At 45.9% G+C, this 18,911-nt stretch overlaps 1 protein-coding gene across 1 annotated transcript in view; it reads left to right on the forward strand.

Moving 5' to 3' along the window:
* The window catches only part of kcng4a (potassium voltage-gated channel, subfamily G, member 4a), a gene marked incomplete at its 3' end in the record, with an annotated part of 81,265 nt that extends 62,912 nt beyond the window's left edge, over positions 1 to 18,353 (forward strand). Inside the window, exons 3-5 of the mRNA XM_083762867.1 lie at positions 14,429 to 14,767; positions 16,807 to 17,013; positions 17,982 to 18,353. Of these exons, the coding sequence (XP_083618993.1) occupies positions 14,429 to 14,767; positions 16,807 to 17,013; positions 17,982 to 18,353 (918 nt within the window). The remainder of the gene's footprint in view (positions 1 to 14,428; positions 14,768 to 16,806; positions 17,014 to 17,981) is intronic.
* Positions 18,354 to 18,911: the final 558 nt, after the last annotated feature.

An 18,911-nucleotide genomic window follows, 5' to 3' on the forward strand; every position in this document is an offset into this window, starting at 1 on the left:
AGCCAATTTTCTGAGTTTTTATTTTGACCTTATGTTTTGAAGGCTATATTATGTGAAAACAAAATATGAATCATAAGCAGATGGTTTTTGCATTCTTTAACCCATTCCTAACGGGAACCCCTTTTGGTGTTAGCATCATGTTATGCTTTAGCTATTGAAAAATAGCAGATCTACAAGCTCGTAGCGCGCCACCGAGTGGCGCGCTACGAGCTTGTAGGTCTGCTATTTTTGAAAAATCGAAGAACGACTGACATTTTTAGAATCTGATCTCAGGTCAGAATGGGTTAATCAGACCAGTGTGTGTCCAGTGGAAACCTCGTATGAATCTGATCTCAGGTCAGAATGTGTTAATCCCAATCCAAGGCATCCACAAGATAACTCCAGGAAAGATAGTTTAACATCTGGTGGGGGACTAATACGACTAGTTCCTATAGTATATATCTCACAGAAATTGCATTTTCACCTGAAACATTTTGGACTCTGTTGAAACGATGTCATTCCACTGTGTTTTCACACGATATGAAGACTCTGTTGAAACGATGTCATTCCACTGTGTTTTCACACGATATGAAGACTCTGTTGAAACGATGTCATTCCACTGTGTTTTCACCTGAAACATTTTGGCCTCTGTTGAAACGATGTCATTCCACTGTGTTTTCACCTGAAACATTTTGGACTCTGTTGAAACGATGTCATTCCACTGTGTTTTCACTGAAACATTTTGGCCTCTGTTGAAACGATGTCATTCCACTGTGTTTTCACCTGAACATTTTGGCCTCTGTTGAAACGATGTCATTCACTGTGTTTTCACCTGAAACATTTTGGACTCTGTTGAAACGATGTCATTCCACTGTGTTTTCACCTGAAACATTTTGGACTCTGTTGAAACGATGTCATTCCACTGTGTTTTCACCTGAAACATTTTGGACTCTGTTGAAACGATGTCATTCCACTGTGTTTTCACCTGAAACATTTTGGACTCTGTTGAAACGATGTCATTCCACTGTGTTTTCACCTGAAACATTTTGGACTCTGTTGAAACGATGTCATTCCACTGTGTTTTCACACAATATGAAGCAGCCTTCAACCCCCTGTGGGGGTGTTGGGCTGAGGAGAGGGCCATGCAGATACATGTCGCACATGCACGTACATGTGCACGCACGCACGCGCGTGCATGCACGCAGGCAGGCAGGCCTGGGATGAGATGAGGGCCATACGGGATACGGATACAAGTCCACTGGAGGAATGAGATTCTGTAAACACACAAGCGAATACGAGAGTGAGAATGAGAGAGTGAGAATGACATATACTGTAGACGAGGAGAACGAGAGTGCGTGTTCTGGTGAAAGCACCGGCTCCGCTGCTACGGCCACAATAAATGGTAAATGGTGCATTTATATATAGCGCCTTTATCAAAGGCAGTGATTGTGCATTACATTCACCACATTCACACACACACATTCATACACCGATGGCGGCGGAAACCATGCAAGGCACCAACCAGCAGCAATCAGGGGTTCAGAGTCTTGCTCAAGGACGCTTCGACACTAACTCTGGGGGAGCCCACAGGGTTCGAACTGGCAACCTTGTGGTTACCGTCCAAGCCACTCTACCGCTGAGCCACCGACGCCCCCTAGTGGCCACTCTACCCTTGAGCCACCGTTGCCGTCACAATCTTCCAACGCTATAACTTGAACTACACAATCCCCAAATCCAAGTGTGAAAGCTGGCATTTTCGTTCACGGAAAATATATTTTAAAATATCTGGCCACACGAGACTTTATATACGACAGCAATACACAATGTAGAAATAACTCTTGGGCATCAAAATATCTTTCTTTCTTTCTTTCTTTAGTAATAATAATCTATTATTATTATTATTATTATTACATCATTATCACTACTAGGAACTAGTACCGGTATATGAAGTGTTGAAAATGTAAATACTAAAGTAAAGTAAAAGTACCTAAAATTGTACTTATGTACAGCTCTTTGTTATCTAACACCAGTGGAGAGAGGGGGGCTGTCGAGGGACTGAAACGATAGAAGGACAGATTTGAGGGAGGGAGGTGGAGGAGGGAGGGGGGCAGGAGGGAGGGAGGGAGGGAGGTGGTGGAGGAGGGAGGGAGGGAGGGAGGTGGTGGAGGAGGGAGGGAGGAAGGGAGGTGGTGAGGGAGGGGGAGAGGGAGGTGGTGGAGGAGGGAGGGAGGGAGGAAGGGAGGTGGTGAGGGAGGGGGAGAGGGAGGTGGTGGAGGAGGGAGGGAGGGAGGGAGGTGGTGGAGGAGGGAGGGAGGGAGGAAGGGAGGTGGTGAGGGAGGGAGGGAGGTGGTGGAGGAGGGAGGGAGGGAGGAAGGGAGGTGGTGAGGGAGGGAGGGAGGTGGTGGAGGAGGGAGGGAGGGAGGAAGGAAGGGAGGTGGTGAGGGAGGGGGAGAGGAGGTGGTGGAGGAGGGAGGGAGGGAGGAAGGGAGGTGGTGAGGGAGGGGGAGAGGGAGGTGGTGGAGGAGGGAGGGAGGGAGGAAGGGAGGTGGTGAGGGAGGGGGAGAGGGAGGTGGAGGAGACAGTGAGTGATGAGAAGGAGGGGTAGAGAGAGGAGTGGGGAGGACAGAGACCCCCCCCCCCTGAGGGATGGTGCTTTTCGGGGGGAATGGAGGACGGGGAGAAGCAGAGGAGATGGATGGATGGAGGAGAGGAACAAGGGATGGAGGGAGGGATGGAGGGAGGGAAGGAGGGATGGAGGGAGGGAAGGAGGGATGAGAAGGAAGACGGGAAGGAACGGAGGGGTCGTTTGTTGGAGGGGATGACGGATGGACGAGAACGGCAATGCATACTTACTGTATTTACTATACTGTACATGGTGGAATCCTGCAGAGCTTTAATGTAACTCTGAGGGTGCGTGACCCTTATGGGTTATAGGGTTAGGATAAAGACTTGTATTATAGAGCTGCTGGTCTCACCATTTTGTTTTAAACATTTTAAAAAGAGAATTTGAGAAACTGGGGAGGAATAGAGGGAGTCCAAGGTTGAAGTGATTAACAAACACTTGGGGGACTTTGCTGAGTATGTGGGGAGGTGTGGTGTGTGTGTGTGTGTGTGTGTGTGTGTGTGTGTGTGTGTGTGTCTGTGAGGGTGTGGGGGGGTGTGGGGAGGTGTGGAGGGTGTGGGGGGGTGTGGTGTGGGGGAGATTGATGGCCCGAGGCCAGTGTCCCCTCTGTGCCATCATATGGCTGCCTAATCGCTCTTCCAGGTCAGTTGGAGGTTGCCCAGTGGCGCCGTGCCCGTGCACGCTGCACCTGTGGTCTTTCTAACTGTCCAAAAGCGCACTCTCATTTTCCATTAAGGAATGTCTGAAGGAAGAAGTCGGTACAAAATATGTGAAATATACCGTATTGTGGTGCAGCCGAATAATCCAACTCGCCGGTGAAATTTTGCGTTTGATTTCTGCACATTTCATAGCATTAATTGATAATGTGTGTGTGATTGTATTATTATTATGTGTCAAATGATTTAGATTCATTGCTCTGAGTGATGTGCTACCGATGACTCCCGACCAGGGACTACAGAGTCAACTAGAAATGCACTCTCTCTCTCTCCAGATGCCAACTTTCGCCTTGAATGCAAGTAGGCCGTGTATGGCCTACTTGTGCGCAAGCAGAGCACGCCATGAAGTGCGCTCACCACACTTTATGGCACTGAAGTGCGGCCACACTTCATGGCCTAGATGAGATGAGATGAGATGATGAGATGACAACATTATTCTTAAGCTCTACTCTAAAGTAACTAAATAAAATAGTAATACTACAATTAACACTGTTGTGGTCATAATATGCGATCTGCTTGTGACCTGGTGGTAACGTGGTTCTAGAATGCTTATAATGTTTAAACCCAGCGACAACAAGCTAGCTTTGTTCAACAACATCACAGTGGAAATGTCTTTAGCATGGGTCGAATTATGTAGGGACCAGTTTGCTCTGAACGAGCCCGGAATTGTTGGCTGTGTCATCTTTGGACAGATCTCTTTGACTTTGTGATGCCTGCCAACACGCTCAACCGCCTCATATTTGTCGTTTTGCCAGGATGTGGGATACGGCGGTCGTGGAGGCGGATCATATAATACTCGACAAACGTTAGCCGTTCTGTTAACGATGTGTCGTGTCCTCGTAACTCACTGGACGTTGGGTTGTTAACGATGCGTCGTGTGGCCTCATAACTCACTGGACACGTGGTGTGGGGAAGCCAAAATATGTCCACACTTTTGACTCGAAGGAAGCGGGATGGTTTTCCGATTATTATGTTTGTTTACACTACTAGTAGCTTATCATCATCATCGAGTGTTGCAGTGTAGTGGTGAAGTGGTCCTTTAAACAACGATAAACAATGTTAAAGTCACTTTGCATGTTGCTTTGCCACTCCATGTGCCATTCACTTTAAGCATGCAGCGCATGCCCTCTATAGCGGAGTGACAGGTTCCACACGGGGCTGCCTGCCCCGCATGGAGTCTGGACTGACTGATGCTGGTTTACACGCTATACGGCTGTGTCAGCGTGTCTCACATGGAGAGACGAGGACCCTGGGGGGGGGGGCTTGTCTGTCGTCGCGCTGCAGTGATTTAGCATAATATCACGGCAGCGCCGACAAAGCTGTGTTCGGTGCAGCGAGACATGCTGATGCATGCAGTCGGCGTGGAGGAGGAGGCTGACGCCAGACCAGCCCCATGGAAGCTCTCCCTGAGAGGCTGGAGGAGGAGGCTGACGCCAGAACAGGCCCATGGAAGCTCTCCCTGAGAGGCTGCTTCTTCTGTACATTATAGCGCAGTGAGCTCCTTTATAACTCTATGGCACTGGTGCCCAAACCTTTTCGTGTCAAGGAGGACCCCCAAATCAACATTTATTAGGCTACGGACCCCCCCATTTGAAAACATATGTGCCAGTGACCCCCGATAAGGACCCCCCCATTTGAAAACATATGTGCCAGTGACCCCCGATAAGGACCCCCCCCCATTTGAAAACATATGTGCCAGTGACCCCCAATAAGGACCCCCCATTTGAAAACATATGTGCCAGTGACCCCGATAAGGACCCCCCCATTTGAAAACATATGTGCCAGTGACCCCCGATAAGGACCCCCCCATTTGAAAACATATGTGCCAGTGACCCCCGATAAGGACCCCCCCATTTGAAAACATATGTGCCAGTGACCCCCCGATAAGGACCCCCCCATTTGAAAACATATGTGCCAGTGACCCCCGATAAGGACCCCCCCATTTGAAAACATATGTGCCAGTGACCCCCCGATAAGGACCCCCCCATTTGAAAACATATGTGCCAGTGACCCCGATAAGGACCCCCCCATTTGAAAACATATGTGCCAGTGACCCCCGATAAGGACCCCCCCATTTGAAAACATATGTGCCAGTGACCCCGATAAGGACCCCCCCATTTGAAAACATATGTGCCAGTGACCCCGATAAGGACCCCCCCATTTGAAAACATATGTGCCAGTGACCCCCGATAAGGACCCCCCCATTTGAAAACATATGTGCCAGTGACCCCCGATAAGGACCCCCCCATTTGAAAACATATGTGCCAGTGACCCCCGATAAGGACCCCCCCATTTGAAAACATATGTGCCAGTGACCCCCGATAAGGACCCCCCATTTGAAAACATATGTGCCAGTGACCCTGATAAGGACCCCCCCATTTGAAAACATATGTGCCAGTGACCCCCGATAAGGGAGGATTTTTACGGCTCTAGCAGTGATTCCGAAACATTAATTTCATGGACCCCCCAGTTTCACACGCATTAGGCTACGGACCCCCCGATTTAACGGCATTTCTATCTCTGGCACCCCAATTTATATTGTAAAACCACTGTTAATTGAACTCAGAGAGTGTACAAATGGAACCAAATGGACCCGTTAGGGTCCATTTGGTTCCTAACTATCTCAAATAGTTCCCCTGGAACTCCCTGAAGGACCCCACTTTGGGTACCCATGTTCTATGGGAGTGAGAGGTTCCATCATGTTTTAGTCCCTTTGGGTACCCATGTTCTATGGGAGTGAGAGGTTCCATCATGTTTTAGTCCCTTTGGGTACCCATGTTCTGTGGGAGTGAGAGGTTCCATCATGTTTTAGTCCCTTTGGGTACCCATGTTCTATGGGAGTGAGAGGTTCCATCATGTTTTAGTCCCTTTGGGTACCCATGTTCTGTGGGAGTGAGAGGTTCCATCATGTTTTAGTCCCTTTGGGTACCCATGTTCTATGGGAGTGAGAGGTTCCATCATGTTTTAGTCCCTTTGGGTACCCATGTTCTATGGGAGTGAGAGGTTCCATCATGTTTTAGTCCCTTTGGGTACCCATGTTCTATGGGAGTGAGAGGTTCCATCATGTTTTAGTCCCTTTGGGTACCCATGTTCTATGGGAGTGAGAGGTTCCATCATGTTTTAGTCCCTTTGGGTACCCATGTTCTATGGGAGTGAGAGGTTCCATCATGTTTTAGTCCCTTTGGGTACCCATGTTCTATGGGAGTGAGAGGTTCCATCATGTTTTAGTCCCTTTGGGTACCCATGTTCTGTGGGAGTGAGAGGTTCCATCATGTTTTAGTCCCTTTGGGTACCCATGTTCTATGGGAGTGAGAGGTTCCATCATGTTTTAGTCCCTTTGGGTACCCATGTTCTATGGGAGTGAGAGGTTCCATCATGTTTTAGTCCCTTTGGGTACCCATGTTCTATGGGAGTGAGAGGTTCCATCATGTTTTAGTCCCTTTGGGTACCCATGTTCTATGGGAGTGAGAGGTTCCATCATGTTTTAGTCCCTTTGGGTACCCATGTTCTATGGGAGTGAGAGGTTCCATCGTGTTTTAGTCCCTTTGGGTACCCATGCTCTATGGGAGTGAGAGGTTCCTTCATGTTTTAGTCCCTTTGGGTACCCATGTTCTATGGGAGTGAGAGGTTCCATCATGTTTTAGTCCCTTTGGGTACCCATGTTCTGTGGGAGTGAGAGGTTCCATCATGTTTTAGTCCCTTTGGGTACCCATGTTCTGTGGGAGTGAGAGGTTCCATCATGTTTTAGTCCCTTTGGGTACCCATGTTCTATGGGAGTGAGAGGTTCCATCATGTTTTAGTCCCTTTGGGTACCCATGTTCTATGGGAGTGAGAGGTTCCATCATGTTTTAGTCCCTTTGGGTACCCATGTTCTATGGGAGTGAGAGGTTCCATCATGTTTTAGTCCCTTTGGGTACCCATGTTCTATGGGAGTGAGAGGTTCCATCATGTTTTAGTCCCTTTGGGTACCCATGTTCTATGGGAGTGAGAGGTTCCATCATGTTTTAGTCCCTTTGGGTACCCATGCTCTATGGGAGTGAGAGGTTCCATCATGTTTTAGTCCCTTTGGGTACCCATGTTCTATGGGAGTGAGAGGTTCCATCATGTTTTAGTCCCTTTGGGTACCCATGTTCTATGGGAGTGAGAGGTTCCATCATGTTTTAGTCCCTTTGGGTACCCATGTTCTGTGGGAGTGAGAGGTTCCATCATGTTTTAGTCCCTTTGGGTACCCATGTTCTGTGGGAGTGAGAGGTTCCATCATGTTTTAGTCCCTTTGGGTACCCATGTTCTATGGGAGTGAGAGGTTCCATCATGTTTTAGTCCCTCTGGGTACCCATGTTCTATGGGAGTGAGAGGTTCCATCATGTTTTAGTCACTTTGGGTACCCATGTTCTATGGGAGTGAGAGGTTCCATCATGTTTTAGTCCCTTTGGGTACCCATGTTCTATGGGAGTGAGAGGTTCCATCATGTTTTAGTCCCTTTGGGTACCCATGTTCTATGGGAGTGAGAGGTTCCATCATGTTTTAGTCCCTTTGGGTACCCATGTTCTGTGGGAGTGAGAGGTTCCATCATGTTTTAGTCCCTTTGGGTACCCATGTTCTATGGGAGTGAGAGGTTCCATCGTGTTTTAGTCCCTTTGGGTACCCATGTTCTATGGGAGTGAGAGGTTCCATCATGTTTTAGTCCCTTTGGGTACCCATGTTCTATGGGAGTGAGAGGTTCCATCATGTTTTAGTCCCTTTGGGTACCCATGTTCTATGGGAGTGAGAGGTTCCATCATGTTTTAGTCCCTTTGGGTACCCATGTTCTATGGGAGTGAGAGGTTCCATCATGTTTTAGTCCCTTTGGGTACCCATGTTCTATGGGAGTGAGAGGTTCCATCGTGTTTTAGTCCCTTTGGGTACCCATGTTCTATGGGAGTGAGAGGTTCCATCATGTTTTAGTCACTTTGGGTACCCATGTTCTGTGGGAGTGAGAGGTTCCATCATGTTTTAGTCACTTTGGGTACCCATGTTCTGTGGGAGTGAGAGGTTCCATCATGTTTTAGTCCCTTTGGGTACCCATGTTCTGTGGGAGTGAGAGGTTCCATCATGTTTTAGTCCCTTTGGGTACCCATGTTCTGTGGGAGTGAGAGGTTCCATCATGTTTTAGTCCCTTTGGGTACCCATGTTCTATGGGAGTGAGAGGTTCCATCATGTTTTAGTCCCTTTGGGTACCCATGTTCTATGGGAGTGAGAGGTTCCATCATGTTTTAGTCCCTTTGGGTACCCATGTTCTATGGGAGTGAGAGGTTCCATCATGTTTTAGTCCCTTTGGGTACCCATGTTCTATGGGAGTGAGAGGTTCCATCATGTTTTAGTCCCTTTGGGTACCCATGTTCTATGGGAGTGAGAGGTTCCTTCATGTTTTAGTCCCTTTGGGTACCCATGTTCTATGGGAGTGAGAGGTTCCATCATGTTTTAGTCCCTTTGGGTACCCATGTTCTATGGGAGTGAGAGGTTCCTTCATGTTTTAGTCCCTTTGGGTACCCATGTTCTATGGGAGTGAGAGGTTCCATCATGTTTTAGTCCCTTTGGGTACCCATGTTCTATGGGAGTGAGAGGTTCCATCATGTTTTAGTCCCTTTGGGTACCCATGTTCTATGGGAGTGAGAGGTTCCTTCATGTTTTAGTCCCTTTGGGTACCCATGTTCTATGGGAGTGAGAGGTTCCATCATGTTTTAGTCCCTTTGGGTACCCATGTTCTATGGGAGTGAGAGGTTCCATCATGTTTTAGTCCCTTTGGGTACCCATGTTCTATGGGAGTGAGAGGTTCCATCATGTTTTAGTCCCTTTGGGTACCCATGTTCTATGGGAGTGAGAGGTTCCATCATGTTTTAGTCCCTTTGGGTACCCATGTTCTATGGGAGTGAGAGGTTCCATCATGTTTTAGTCCCTTTGGGTACCCATGTTCTATGGGAGTGAGAGGTTCCATCATGTTTTAGTCCCTTTGGGTACCCATGTTCTATGGGAGTGAGAGGTTCCATCGTGTTTTAGTCCCTTTGGGTACCCATGTTCTATGGGAGTGAGAGGTTCCATCATGTTTTAGTCACTTTGGGTACCCATGTTCTGTGGGAGTGAGAGGTTCCATCATGTTTTAGTCACTTTGGGTACCCATGTTCTGTGGGAGTGAGAGGTTCCATCATGTTTTAGTCCCTTTGGGTACCCATGTTCTGTGGGAGTGAGAGGTTCCATCATGTTTTAGTCCCTTTGGGTACCCATGTTCTGTGGGAGTGAGAGGTTCCATCATGTTTTAGTCCCTTTGGGTACCCATGTTCTATGGGAGTGAGAGGTTCCATCATGTTTTAGTCCCTTTGGGTACCCATGTTCTATGGGAGTGAGAGGTTCCATCATGTTTTAGTCCCTTTGGGTACCCATGTTCTATGGGAGTGAGAGGTTCCATCATGTTTTAGTCCCTTTGGGTACCCATGTTCTGTGGGAGTGAGAGGTTCCATCATGTTTTAGTCCCTTTGGGTACCCATGTTCTATGGGAGTGAGAGGTTCCATCATGTTTTAGTCCCTTTGGGTACCCATGTTCTATGGGAGTGAGAGGTTCCTTCATGTTTTAGTCCCTTTGGGTACCCATGTTCTATGGGAGTGAGAGGTTCCATCATGTTTTAGTCCCTTTGGGTACCCATGTTCTATGGGAGTGAGAGGTTCCATCATGTTTTAGTCCCTTTAGGTACCCATGTTCTATGGGAGTGAGAGGTTCCATCATGTTTTAGTCCCTTTGGCTACCCATGTTCTGTGGGAGTGAGAGGTTCCATCATGTTTTAGTCCCTTTGGGTACCCATGTTCTATGGGAGTGAGAGGTTCCATCATGTTTTAGTCCCTTTGGGTACCCATGTTCTATGGGAGTGAGAGGTTCCATCATGTTTTAGTCCCTTTGGGTACCCATGTTCTATGGGAGTGAGAGGTTCCATCATGTTTTAGTCCCTTTGGGTACCCATGTTCTATGGGAGTGAGAGGTTCCATCATGTTTTAGTCCCTTTGGGTACCCATGTTCTATGGGAGTGAGAGGTTCTATGGGAGGTTCAGGTTCTATGGGAGTGAGATGAGAGGTTCCATCATGTTTTAGTCCTGAGTCCCTAATGTACTCCAAGTAGCAGTTACAACATGTTGGTGTTGGTAAATCTGTTATGGATGTTACTGTATGTCCTCTGAAGCAAAATAGATTTTTTCTAATGTTTCCAACTGTTTAGGAATTACTGCCTCAACGGCACTCTCCAAAACTCCCCAGCTACAGTATAGATCATTCCACTGTTTTTATTGATTTCATTCCTTCTTCTTAGAAGAAGGAACACACACACACACCAAGAGATGGGTCAAATGCGGGGAACAGATTTCCCTGCGGTAACGTGTGTGACAAATCGTATGACTTTGACTTTGACCCAGCCGATCCCAGTACTTGCTCACTCTGCTTGCACAAGTAATTAGCTTATATATCGGTAGCTATAGCTGCAGTATTTATTGTGTGATAATATATCTTTATTGGGCATTGTCCCTGTCGAGTAAAACAAATGAACAGACAAGCGGGACGGACGGTGTCACATTAATCTGCCTCCCGCCTCGCTCCCCCCTACCAAGGCACTGATTGTTTGTGTCTCTCTGCCTCGTGTCACCTGACACCATGACCACCAGCTAGCATAGCGTCGCAATGCTCCGACAGCTGCAGCTAATGAGTTATTCATGATTACAGAGGATGAATATCTGACCCTGTGACTCTCTGTCTCTCTGTGTCTCTCTCTCTCTCTCTCTCTCTCTCTCTCTCTCTCTCTCTCTCTCTCTCTCAATTCAATTTCAAAAGGCTTTATTGGCATGATAAATATGTTTTACATTGCCAAAGCGTACATAACAACAAAACAAAAGTCAACAAACATCCCAACAATAATAAACAACAAGCAATACAATAACAACTAGAACTGCACTCTGTCGAGTGCATACTTGCTTGTTGCACACTAGTAGGCCATAAATGGCCAACTAGTGCGCAAGCAGAGCGCGCATGTAATGTTTTCGCCCGCTGTAAACTGTCAAATCTCAGTATCTATGTGAACGAACGTTTGAAGTGATTAATGTTTAGATGTAATTATTTGCTACCTACTATACATGTAAACATTTAGTATTAAGTATGATTCTAGTTTCTATCTATATAAGAAATACTGTTTTATTGTTGTAGATATATTCTGGATCCCTTTTTTGTTTTTCAGAGACAAATAAATAATTTATATGTGTTGAAAAAAAGGTATATAAACTGAATTAAAATATGTTATACAGTATACTTTTTCTGTAAACGGTGGAATCTCAATATCTCTGTGAAGGAACATTTGAAATGTGTAATTATTAGGTGTAACTATTTACTACCTATCTACTTTATGCATGTAAACACCTATAAAAAAAAGTATATAAACTGAATTAAAAATATTATTTTAATTTTAAATCTATTTCATGTTGGACTATAGTGATATTAATACTAAATCATGATCAGAGTAATATGTGTCTCTAACTTCAATTTCTATACTAATACTTTCACATTTGTTACAATATACATGATCTAAAATATTTCCGTAATCTGTAGTTGGATTTGTATTTAATTGTTTAAAGCCTAATTTTGACATGTAGGTCTTTATACTTCTTTCTATCTCAGTATTATGGTCTTCATTGAAATCTCCTATTATCAAAATTGCAGAAGTCGGAGATGATATATACTTTACCATGTTTTCGAGAAATGTGTTTAATTTGGAAAGGTCTGTTTTAGGTGATCTGTACATAAGTAAAGTACATAAAGTAGAACATATATATGTATGACAGAGCTAGTCATACACATACACACCACGTACTCTGGTCCCAGCAGATCAGGCACAATTTGGTATTTTATTTTTTATTGATTATGTATATAGTATACGTATGACTAGCTCTAAATGATGACGTAAGAAATATATATAGTATATATATATAGTATATAGGCATATACTATATATGTATACATATATACTTCTTTTCTATACTGTATAAAGTGTGTAGTTGTAAGTTGATTAGCGGTATTCTGTGGTCACTTTGGTCCAAAAACCGTGACAGCTGTTCCGCCATTTGAGGCTTACGCAGAAAAACATAAAATCTGTGCCCGTATTGCTGGACCAATGATGACGAAATGACCATATTTCTTACGTCATCATTTAGAGCTAGTCATACACGTATTTCTTACGTCATCATTTAGAGCTAGTCATACATCAAATCTGTGCCCGTATTGCTGGACCAATGATGACGAAATGACCATATTATATATATATACTCTATACTGTATAAAGTGTGTAGTTGTAAGTTGATTAGCGGTATTCTGTGGTCACTTTGGTCCAAAAACCGTGACAGCTGTTCCGCCATTTGAGGCTTACGCAGAAAAACATCAAATCTGTGCCCGTATTGCTGGACCAATGATGACGAAATGACCATATTTCTTACGTCATCATTTAGAGCTAGTCATACACGTATGTGTATGACTAGCTCTAAATGATGACGTAAGAAATACGTGTATGACTAGCTCTAAATGATGACGTAAGAAATATGGTCATTTCGTCATCATTGGTCCAGCAATACGGGCACAGATTTGATGTTTTTCTGCGTAAGCCTCAAATGGCGGAACAGCTGTCACGACAAATGAGACAGGCCGACCACATTACTTGCGCGCTCTGCTTGCGCAAGTAATGAAAATAAATTAACAAACGGAAACATAACAGCAACTTATTGACCCTGTTCAGACAGATATACCTGTCTCTTCTGTCCACTGGCTGTCCCTCAGTTGATGACAACTCCACACGTATGTTGCTGCCACAACTGTGCATTTGGACTGTTCTCCCAGAACATATTGGAGCGATGAGTTATTAATGGTGGATTCAAATTCTTTATATTTTTCTTTAAATGTAGGAAGAATGATTCTCTGATGTCTTTATACTTGTCGCATTGTAACACAAAATGTAGCTCTGTCTACACCTCCCCGTTGAGAGCAGAGTGAACACAGTCTGTCTTCTCTAGGCAGCCAGTTCTGTCTGTGTCTGCCTGTTTCTATTGCCAGACGGTGGTCGCTGAGTCTGTACCAAAGCGTTCCCCGGGTCTAACATGAACGTAAAATGAAGCCTGTCAGTCCTTGAATTGTACATCGCCATCTTTCTAGATCCGTTTGGGCCCAGCTGGCCCATTGGCTGGCCCAGACAACGAGGCGGGACTTCCCCCCTTCTTCTTCGTTGGTTTTTATTTTGACTCGAGTGGGTGGGGGATCCCGTTCATAGACTGTAACGGTAGCCACGCCCCTCAGAACATGCGCGACTTTATGGTAATTTTTTTAATTAATGGGACCATAACTTTCCAAAAAGAATATTATGACATTAGAAATGAGACTTTAAACTAGTGACTGGAAGCAGAAAGTATTCATGACCATGTTTATTAAGGTAATACAGTCTAGGTGAAGTTGGGCCCAAATACATGGACTTCTATGGGGCTATGGGTTTTTTTGGGCCCAATGACAGCGCCACAACAGGCCATTATATGAACTTTCAGGAAATCCCGATTTCCTTAGTGGCTTCACAAAATATCTGTCTGACTGCCCCCCTGGTTAAATATCTGTCTGACTGCCCCCCTGGTTAAATATCTGTGTGACTGCCCCCCTGGTTAAATATCTGTCTGACTGCCCCCCTGGTTAAATATCTGTCTGACTGCCCCCCTGGTTAAATATCTGTCTGACTGCCCCCCTGGTTAAATATCTGTGTGACTGCCCCCCTGGTTAAATATCTGTGTGACTGCCCCCCTGGTTAAATATCTGTCTGACTGCCCCCCTGGTTAAATATCTGTCTGACTGCCCCCCTGGTTAAATATCTGTCTGACTGCCCCCCTGGTTAAATATCTGTCTGATTGCCCCCCTGGTTAAATATCTGTCTGACTGCCCCCCTGGTCTGTACATACTCAACATCTTCCTCAGTTTTCGATCAGTAACAGTGGTCAGGTAATTTGCCACTGTGTATTCTCGGTTGAGGGCATTCTAATTAACTCTCTCTCTCTCTCTCTCTATCTCTCTCTCTCTCAGGGCGAGTGCTCCGCCAAGTGCCACCACATGTTCGTCATCGAGACGGTGTGCGTGGCCTGGTTCACGCTGGAGTTCCTCCTCCGCTTCATCCAGGCGCGCAGCAAGCTGGACTTCCTGCGGGGGCCGCTCAACGTCATCGACGCCCTGGCCATCCTGCCCTACTACTTGTCGCTGGTGGTGGAGGAGAAGGACCCGGCCGAGCTGTCGCACGACTCGGGCAAGGGGAAGGGCTACCTGGACAAGCTGGGCCTGGTGCTGAGGATCATGCGCGCCCTGCGCATCCTCTACGTCATGCGCCTGGCGCGCCACTCCCTGGGCCTGCAGACGCTGGGCCTCACGGTTAGTTTATCCTATTCTGACCTGAGATCAGATTCATACGAGGTTTCCACTGGGACAACACACTACTGGTCTGATTAACCCATTCTGACCTGAGATCAGATTCTAAAAAAATGTCAGTCGTTCTTGGATTTTTCAAAAATAGCAGATCTACAAGCTCATAGCGCGCCAAGCTTGATATGACACCATGGATCACCATCATCGCCATTAGCCATAGCGCCTTCGCCAGCCAATGCAGCCAACACTATCCGTACTCCGTAGTGTGATTGTAACCGACTTTTTATTCATTATAATTGCAGTGATAAGACCGCAATGAAGGCGTCTGGGACGTAATCGACCCGTTTGTAATGTATAACGAATACACATGGCTCATTCTAAACTGCGGAAGCCATCGAGTTGTCTGTCATTTTGTCAAAATCACAGCCGGGATTAGCGTCTCTCTCGAGTGGATGAAGCTCCTTTCCATCGCTTATCGCTCCTGTGGTTCTTTGCCCTAACATGTCCAGACATGTCAACCACTAACGTGTCTCACCATACTATCGTTCTGAAACGATCGGTGGAAGGTAGCCTACACTGATCAAGACTTTTGTTGCCCCCCCTGTTACTGAGACAATGATCAGATATGTCTATAGTATGTACATGTCGCTATAGGCCTTATTTTGTGAATATTTAGTTGTCAGGTCCATACCTTGTCTAAAATACTCTTTTTCAGAGAGGATTTCAGAGAATGCATGGACCTGAATAACTATTATTCACAAAATAAGGCCTATAGCGACATGTACATACTATATACCGTATGAAACAGAAGACTCTCTGCTTTCATAAGAAAAAAACGAATACTGTAATAATAATAAAAATCACACCCCTGTGAAGTGAGCAGTGCAATGTTGCACAACATTGCACTGCTCACTTCACAGGGGTGTGATTTTTAATAGTTCTTCAGGTCCATGCATTCTCTGAAATCCTCTCTGGTGGGCGCAAACTGCATGCAATAGCTAATTACTGACAAACTATACATGGGATCAATGTGTATTTGTTTTCCTCCTAAAAGTAGACATTCAGGGCTTTCATTCAGTGTGTAGTATGTATATGATATTATTTGTGTTCATTTTTATATCTGTCTGTCAATGTCTGTCAACTTCAACCTTCCATATCTCTGCTGTTTTTTCAAGCGAGCAGCGTGCAGCCAAAAGCAGGTGTTAGAAAAAGGTCAATATCTCCAGAATGGAAGATGGTAGAATCTTTTTTTTTTTTATTGAAGTGGACAAGTTTGGCTTTCTTTTAATTTATGCGGTGTGATTCTCGCTATAAGAGGCCCCTCGCTCATAGACTGTAAAAAATATGGACAAAGCGTTCCCCGGGTCTAACATGAACGTAAAATGAAGCCTGTAATAATATGCTAATTCCTGATGTAAGTCGCCATCTTTGGTACCAGCTGGCCATTGGCTGGCTCCGTTTTGTATACCAGCTGGTCATTGGCTGCCCAGACAACGAGGCGGGACTTCCCCCCTTCTTCTCCGTTGGTTTTTATTTTGACTCGAGTGGGAGGGGAATCCCGATCATAGACTGTAATGGTAGCCACGCCCCTCAGAACATACGCGATGGGTTTTTTTCTTTATGGTCATTTTTTTAATTAATGGGACCATAATTTTCCAAAAAGAATATTATGACATTAGAAATGAGACTTTAAACTAGTGACTGGAAGAAGAAAGTATTCATGACCATGTTTATTAAGGTAATACAGTCTAGGTGAAGTTGGGCCAAAATACATGGGCCTCTATGGAGCTATGGGGCTTTTTGGGTCCGGTCCAGCGCCACAACAGGCCATTATATGAACTACCGATTTCAAATGAGGCTTCACGAAATATCTGGCTGACTGCCCCCCTGCCCTCGCTGTGGGCCCCTAAAAAGTTCAAAAGTCCAATGTTAATCGCTTAGCACCACCAATCCTGAGAAAATTGAAACTTGTAGCAATCAATGTGTTAAAGGTGCGGTGCATATTGTATATATTAAAGGTGCAGTGCATATTTTATATATTAAAGGTGCGGCGGAGCACGCGCGAGTTCGGCCTGCTCATGCTCTTCCTGTGCGTGGCCGTGACGCTCTTCTCGCCGCTGGTGCACCTGGCGGAGAGCGAGCTGACGGGCGCGCAGGACTTCAGCTCCATCCCGGCCTCCTATTGGTGGGCCATCATCTCCATGACCACAGTGGGCTACGGCGACATGGTGCCGCGCTCCATCCCCGGACAGGTTCAAGTTTCAAAGTTTATTTTGTCACAAAATACACACACACTTTTATACAATGTATTCAGGGTTTTCTTTTTTTGACCAAAAGACAGTGTTTTTGGCAGAAGCCTCGGCTTATAATGCCAGCCCTTTTAAAACTCTTTCAGCGCCAACTGGTGGTCACCAGTTTAGGCTCTGAGTGCCAATTCTCCCATTATAAAGAAATAAATAAATTGTAATTATATTATGCATGTTGCACAGAAAAACAAAACATAACAAAAACAAGACAAAACTAAACTAAACTAAACTAAACAAAACAAAAACATACAAACAAAAAAAAACGGAGAAGGACAACAGAAATTATAATAATAATAATGGTAATGATAATGATGATGATAATAGTAATAATAATAAACATAAAGGAGGAAGGAGTATTTCGGTTTTTTTTAAATAATTGTAATGAGCTGCTTAATTCTACCTCTTTATATTGAGGCTGTTCCATAATGTTACTCCTGTGAATGTTAAAGGACCACTTCACCACTTTTCAACGTATCTTCATATAATAGGTCCTCACTAATAACCATGATAAAATGGCACGATATTTTTCTACTCAGTCTGTGTCTCATAGGAGGGCTGTGGGCAGTTTAGAAACCGTCTTCCAGTGACATCATCATTAGGCAGATTATTTTTTAAACAAGGTTTTTTTTACATTTTTTTTTATATTTTCATTATCATGAGAACGATGGCTTCCATTTTCGCATTGCAACTTTTCAGGACTAGAAAGCCTGCCGTTTTTATTAGCTTGTATTCCCCATCGATGATGTCACTGGAAGACGGTTTCTGAACTGCCCACAGCCCTCCTATGAGACACAGACCGAGTAGAAAAAAATTGCACAATCTTTTCATGCTTATTAGTGAGGACCTATTATATGAAGATAGGTTGAGAAGTGGTGAAGTGGTCCTTTAAAGATCTTTGTTTGCCATGTGTCCAGGTGGTGGCGCTCAGCAGCATCCTGAGCGGCATCCTCATCATGGCCTTCCCCGCCACCTCCATCTTCCACATGTTCTCGCGCTCCTACCAGGAGCTCAAGCAGGAGAGCGACCGCCTCTTCAAGGAGGAGGCGCGGGAGGCGGCGGCGTCTGCCGCCGCGGCCGCGGGTGACGACGACCTGGAGGAGGTGGGGGTGATGGGGGGCGGCGTGGGCGAGGTGGAGGGGGGGATGTTGTCGACGGGGGGGAGGGACTTCCCGGGGGCGTCCGTACTGGGGCTGCGGCAGAGCACGGAGTCTCTGTCGCTGCTGGGGAAGAACGGCCACGAGACGGCGGGCAATAACAACCACAGCTTACCGGCGGGAGCCTTCTGAATATGACGCTGTGACACACTGACCTGTTCGGAGCCTTATATGGACGCCACAGTGACGCTGTGACACACTGACCTGTTTGGAGCCTTATATGGACGCACAGTGACGCTGTGACACACTGACCTGTTTGGAGCCTTCTGGACAGAAACGAATAGTTTTCCTAATCCTCATGGGGGCCCATGCCTGCTTTAGCCAGGGGAGGGCGGTGTTGGACAGTGTTTTGGGTGCAATTCCCCGAAAATCCTCATGGGGGCCCCTGGCCCTCCGGCCCCCACAGACTCTACGTCACTGCTTCTGAATATGAACGCACAGTGACGCTGTGACACACTGACCTGTTTGGAGCCTTATATGGACCCCACAGTGACGCTGTGACACGCTGGTCAGTTTGGAGCTCTTCTGAACAGAAACGAATAGTTTTCATAATCCTCATGAAGGGACCGTGCCTGGTTTAGCCAGGGGAGGGCGGTGTTGGACAGTGTTTTGACTGTCTTCAGTGTGGTTGGGTGCAATTCCCCCGAAAATCCTCATGGGGGCCCTGCCCCTCCGGCCCCCACAGACTCT

Source organism: Protomyctophum parallelum (assembly GCF_964188405.1).
Source record: "Protomyctophum parallelum genome assembly, chromosome: 4".
NCBI lineage: Eukaryota > Metazoa > Chordata > Actinopteri > Myctophiformes > Myctophidae > Protomyctophum > Protomyctophum parallelum.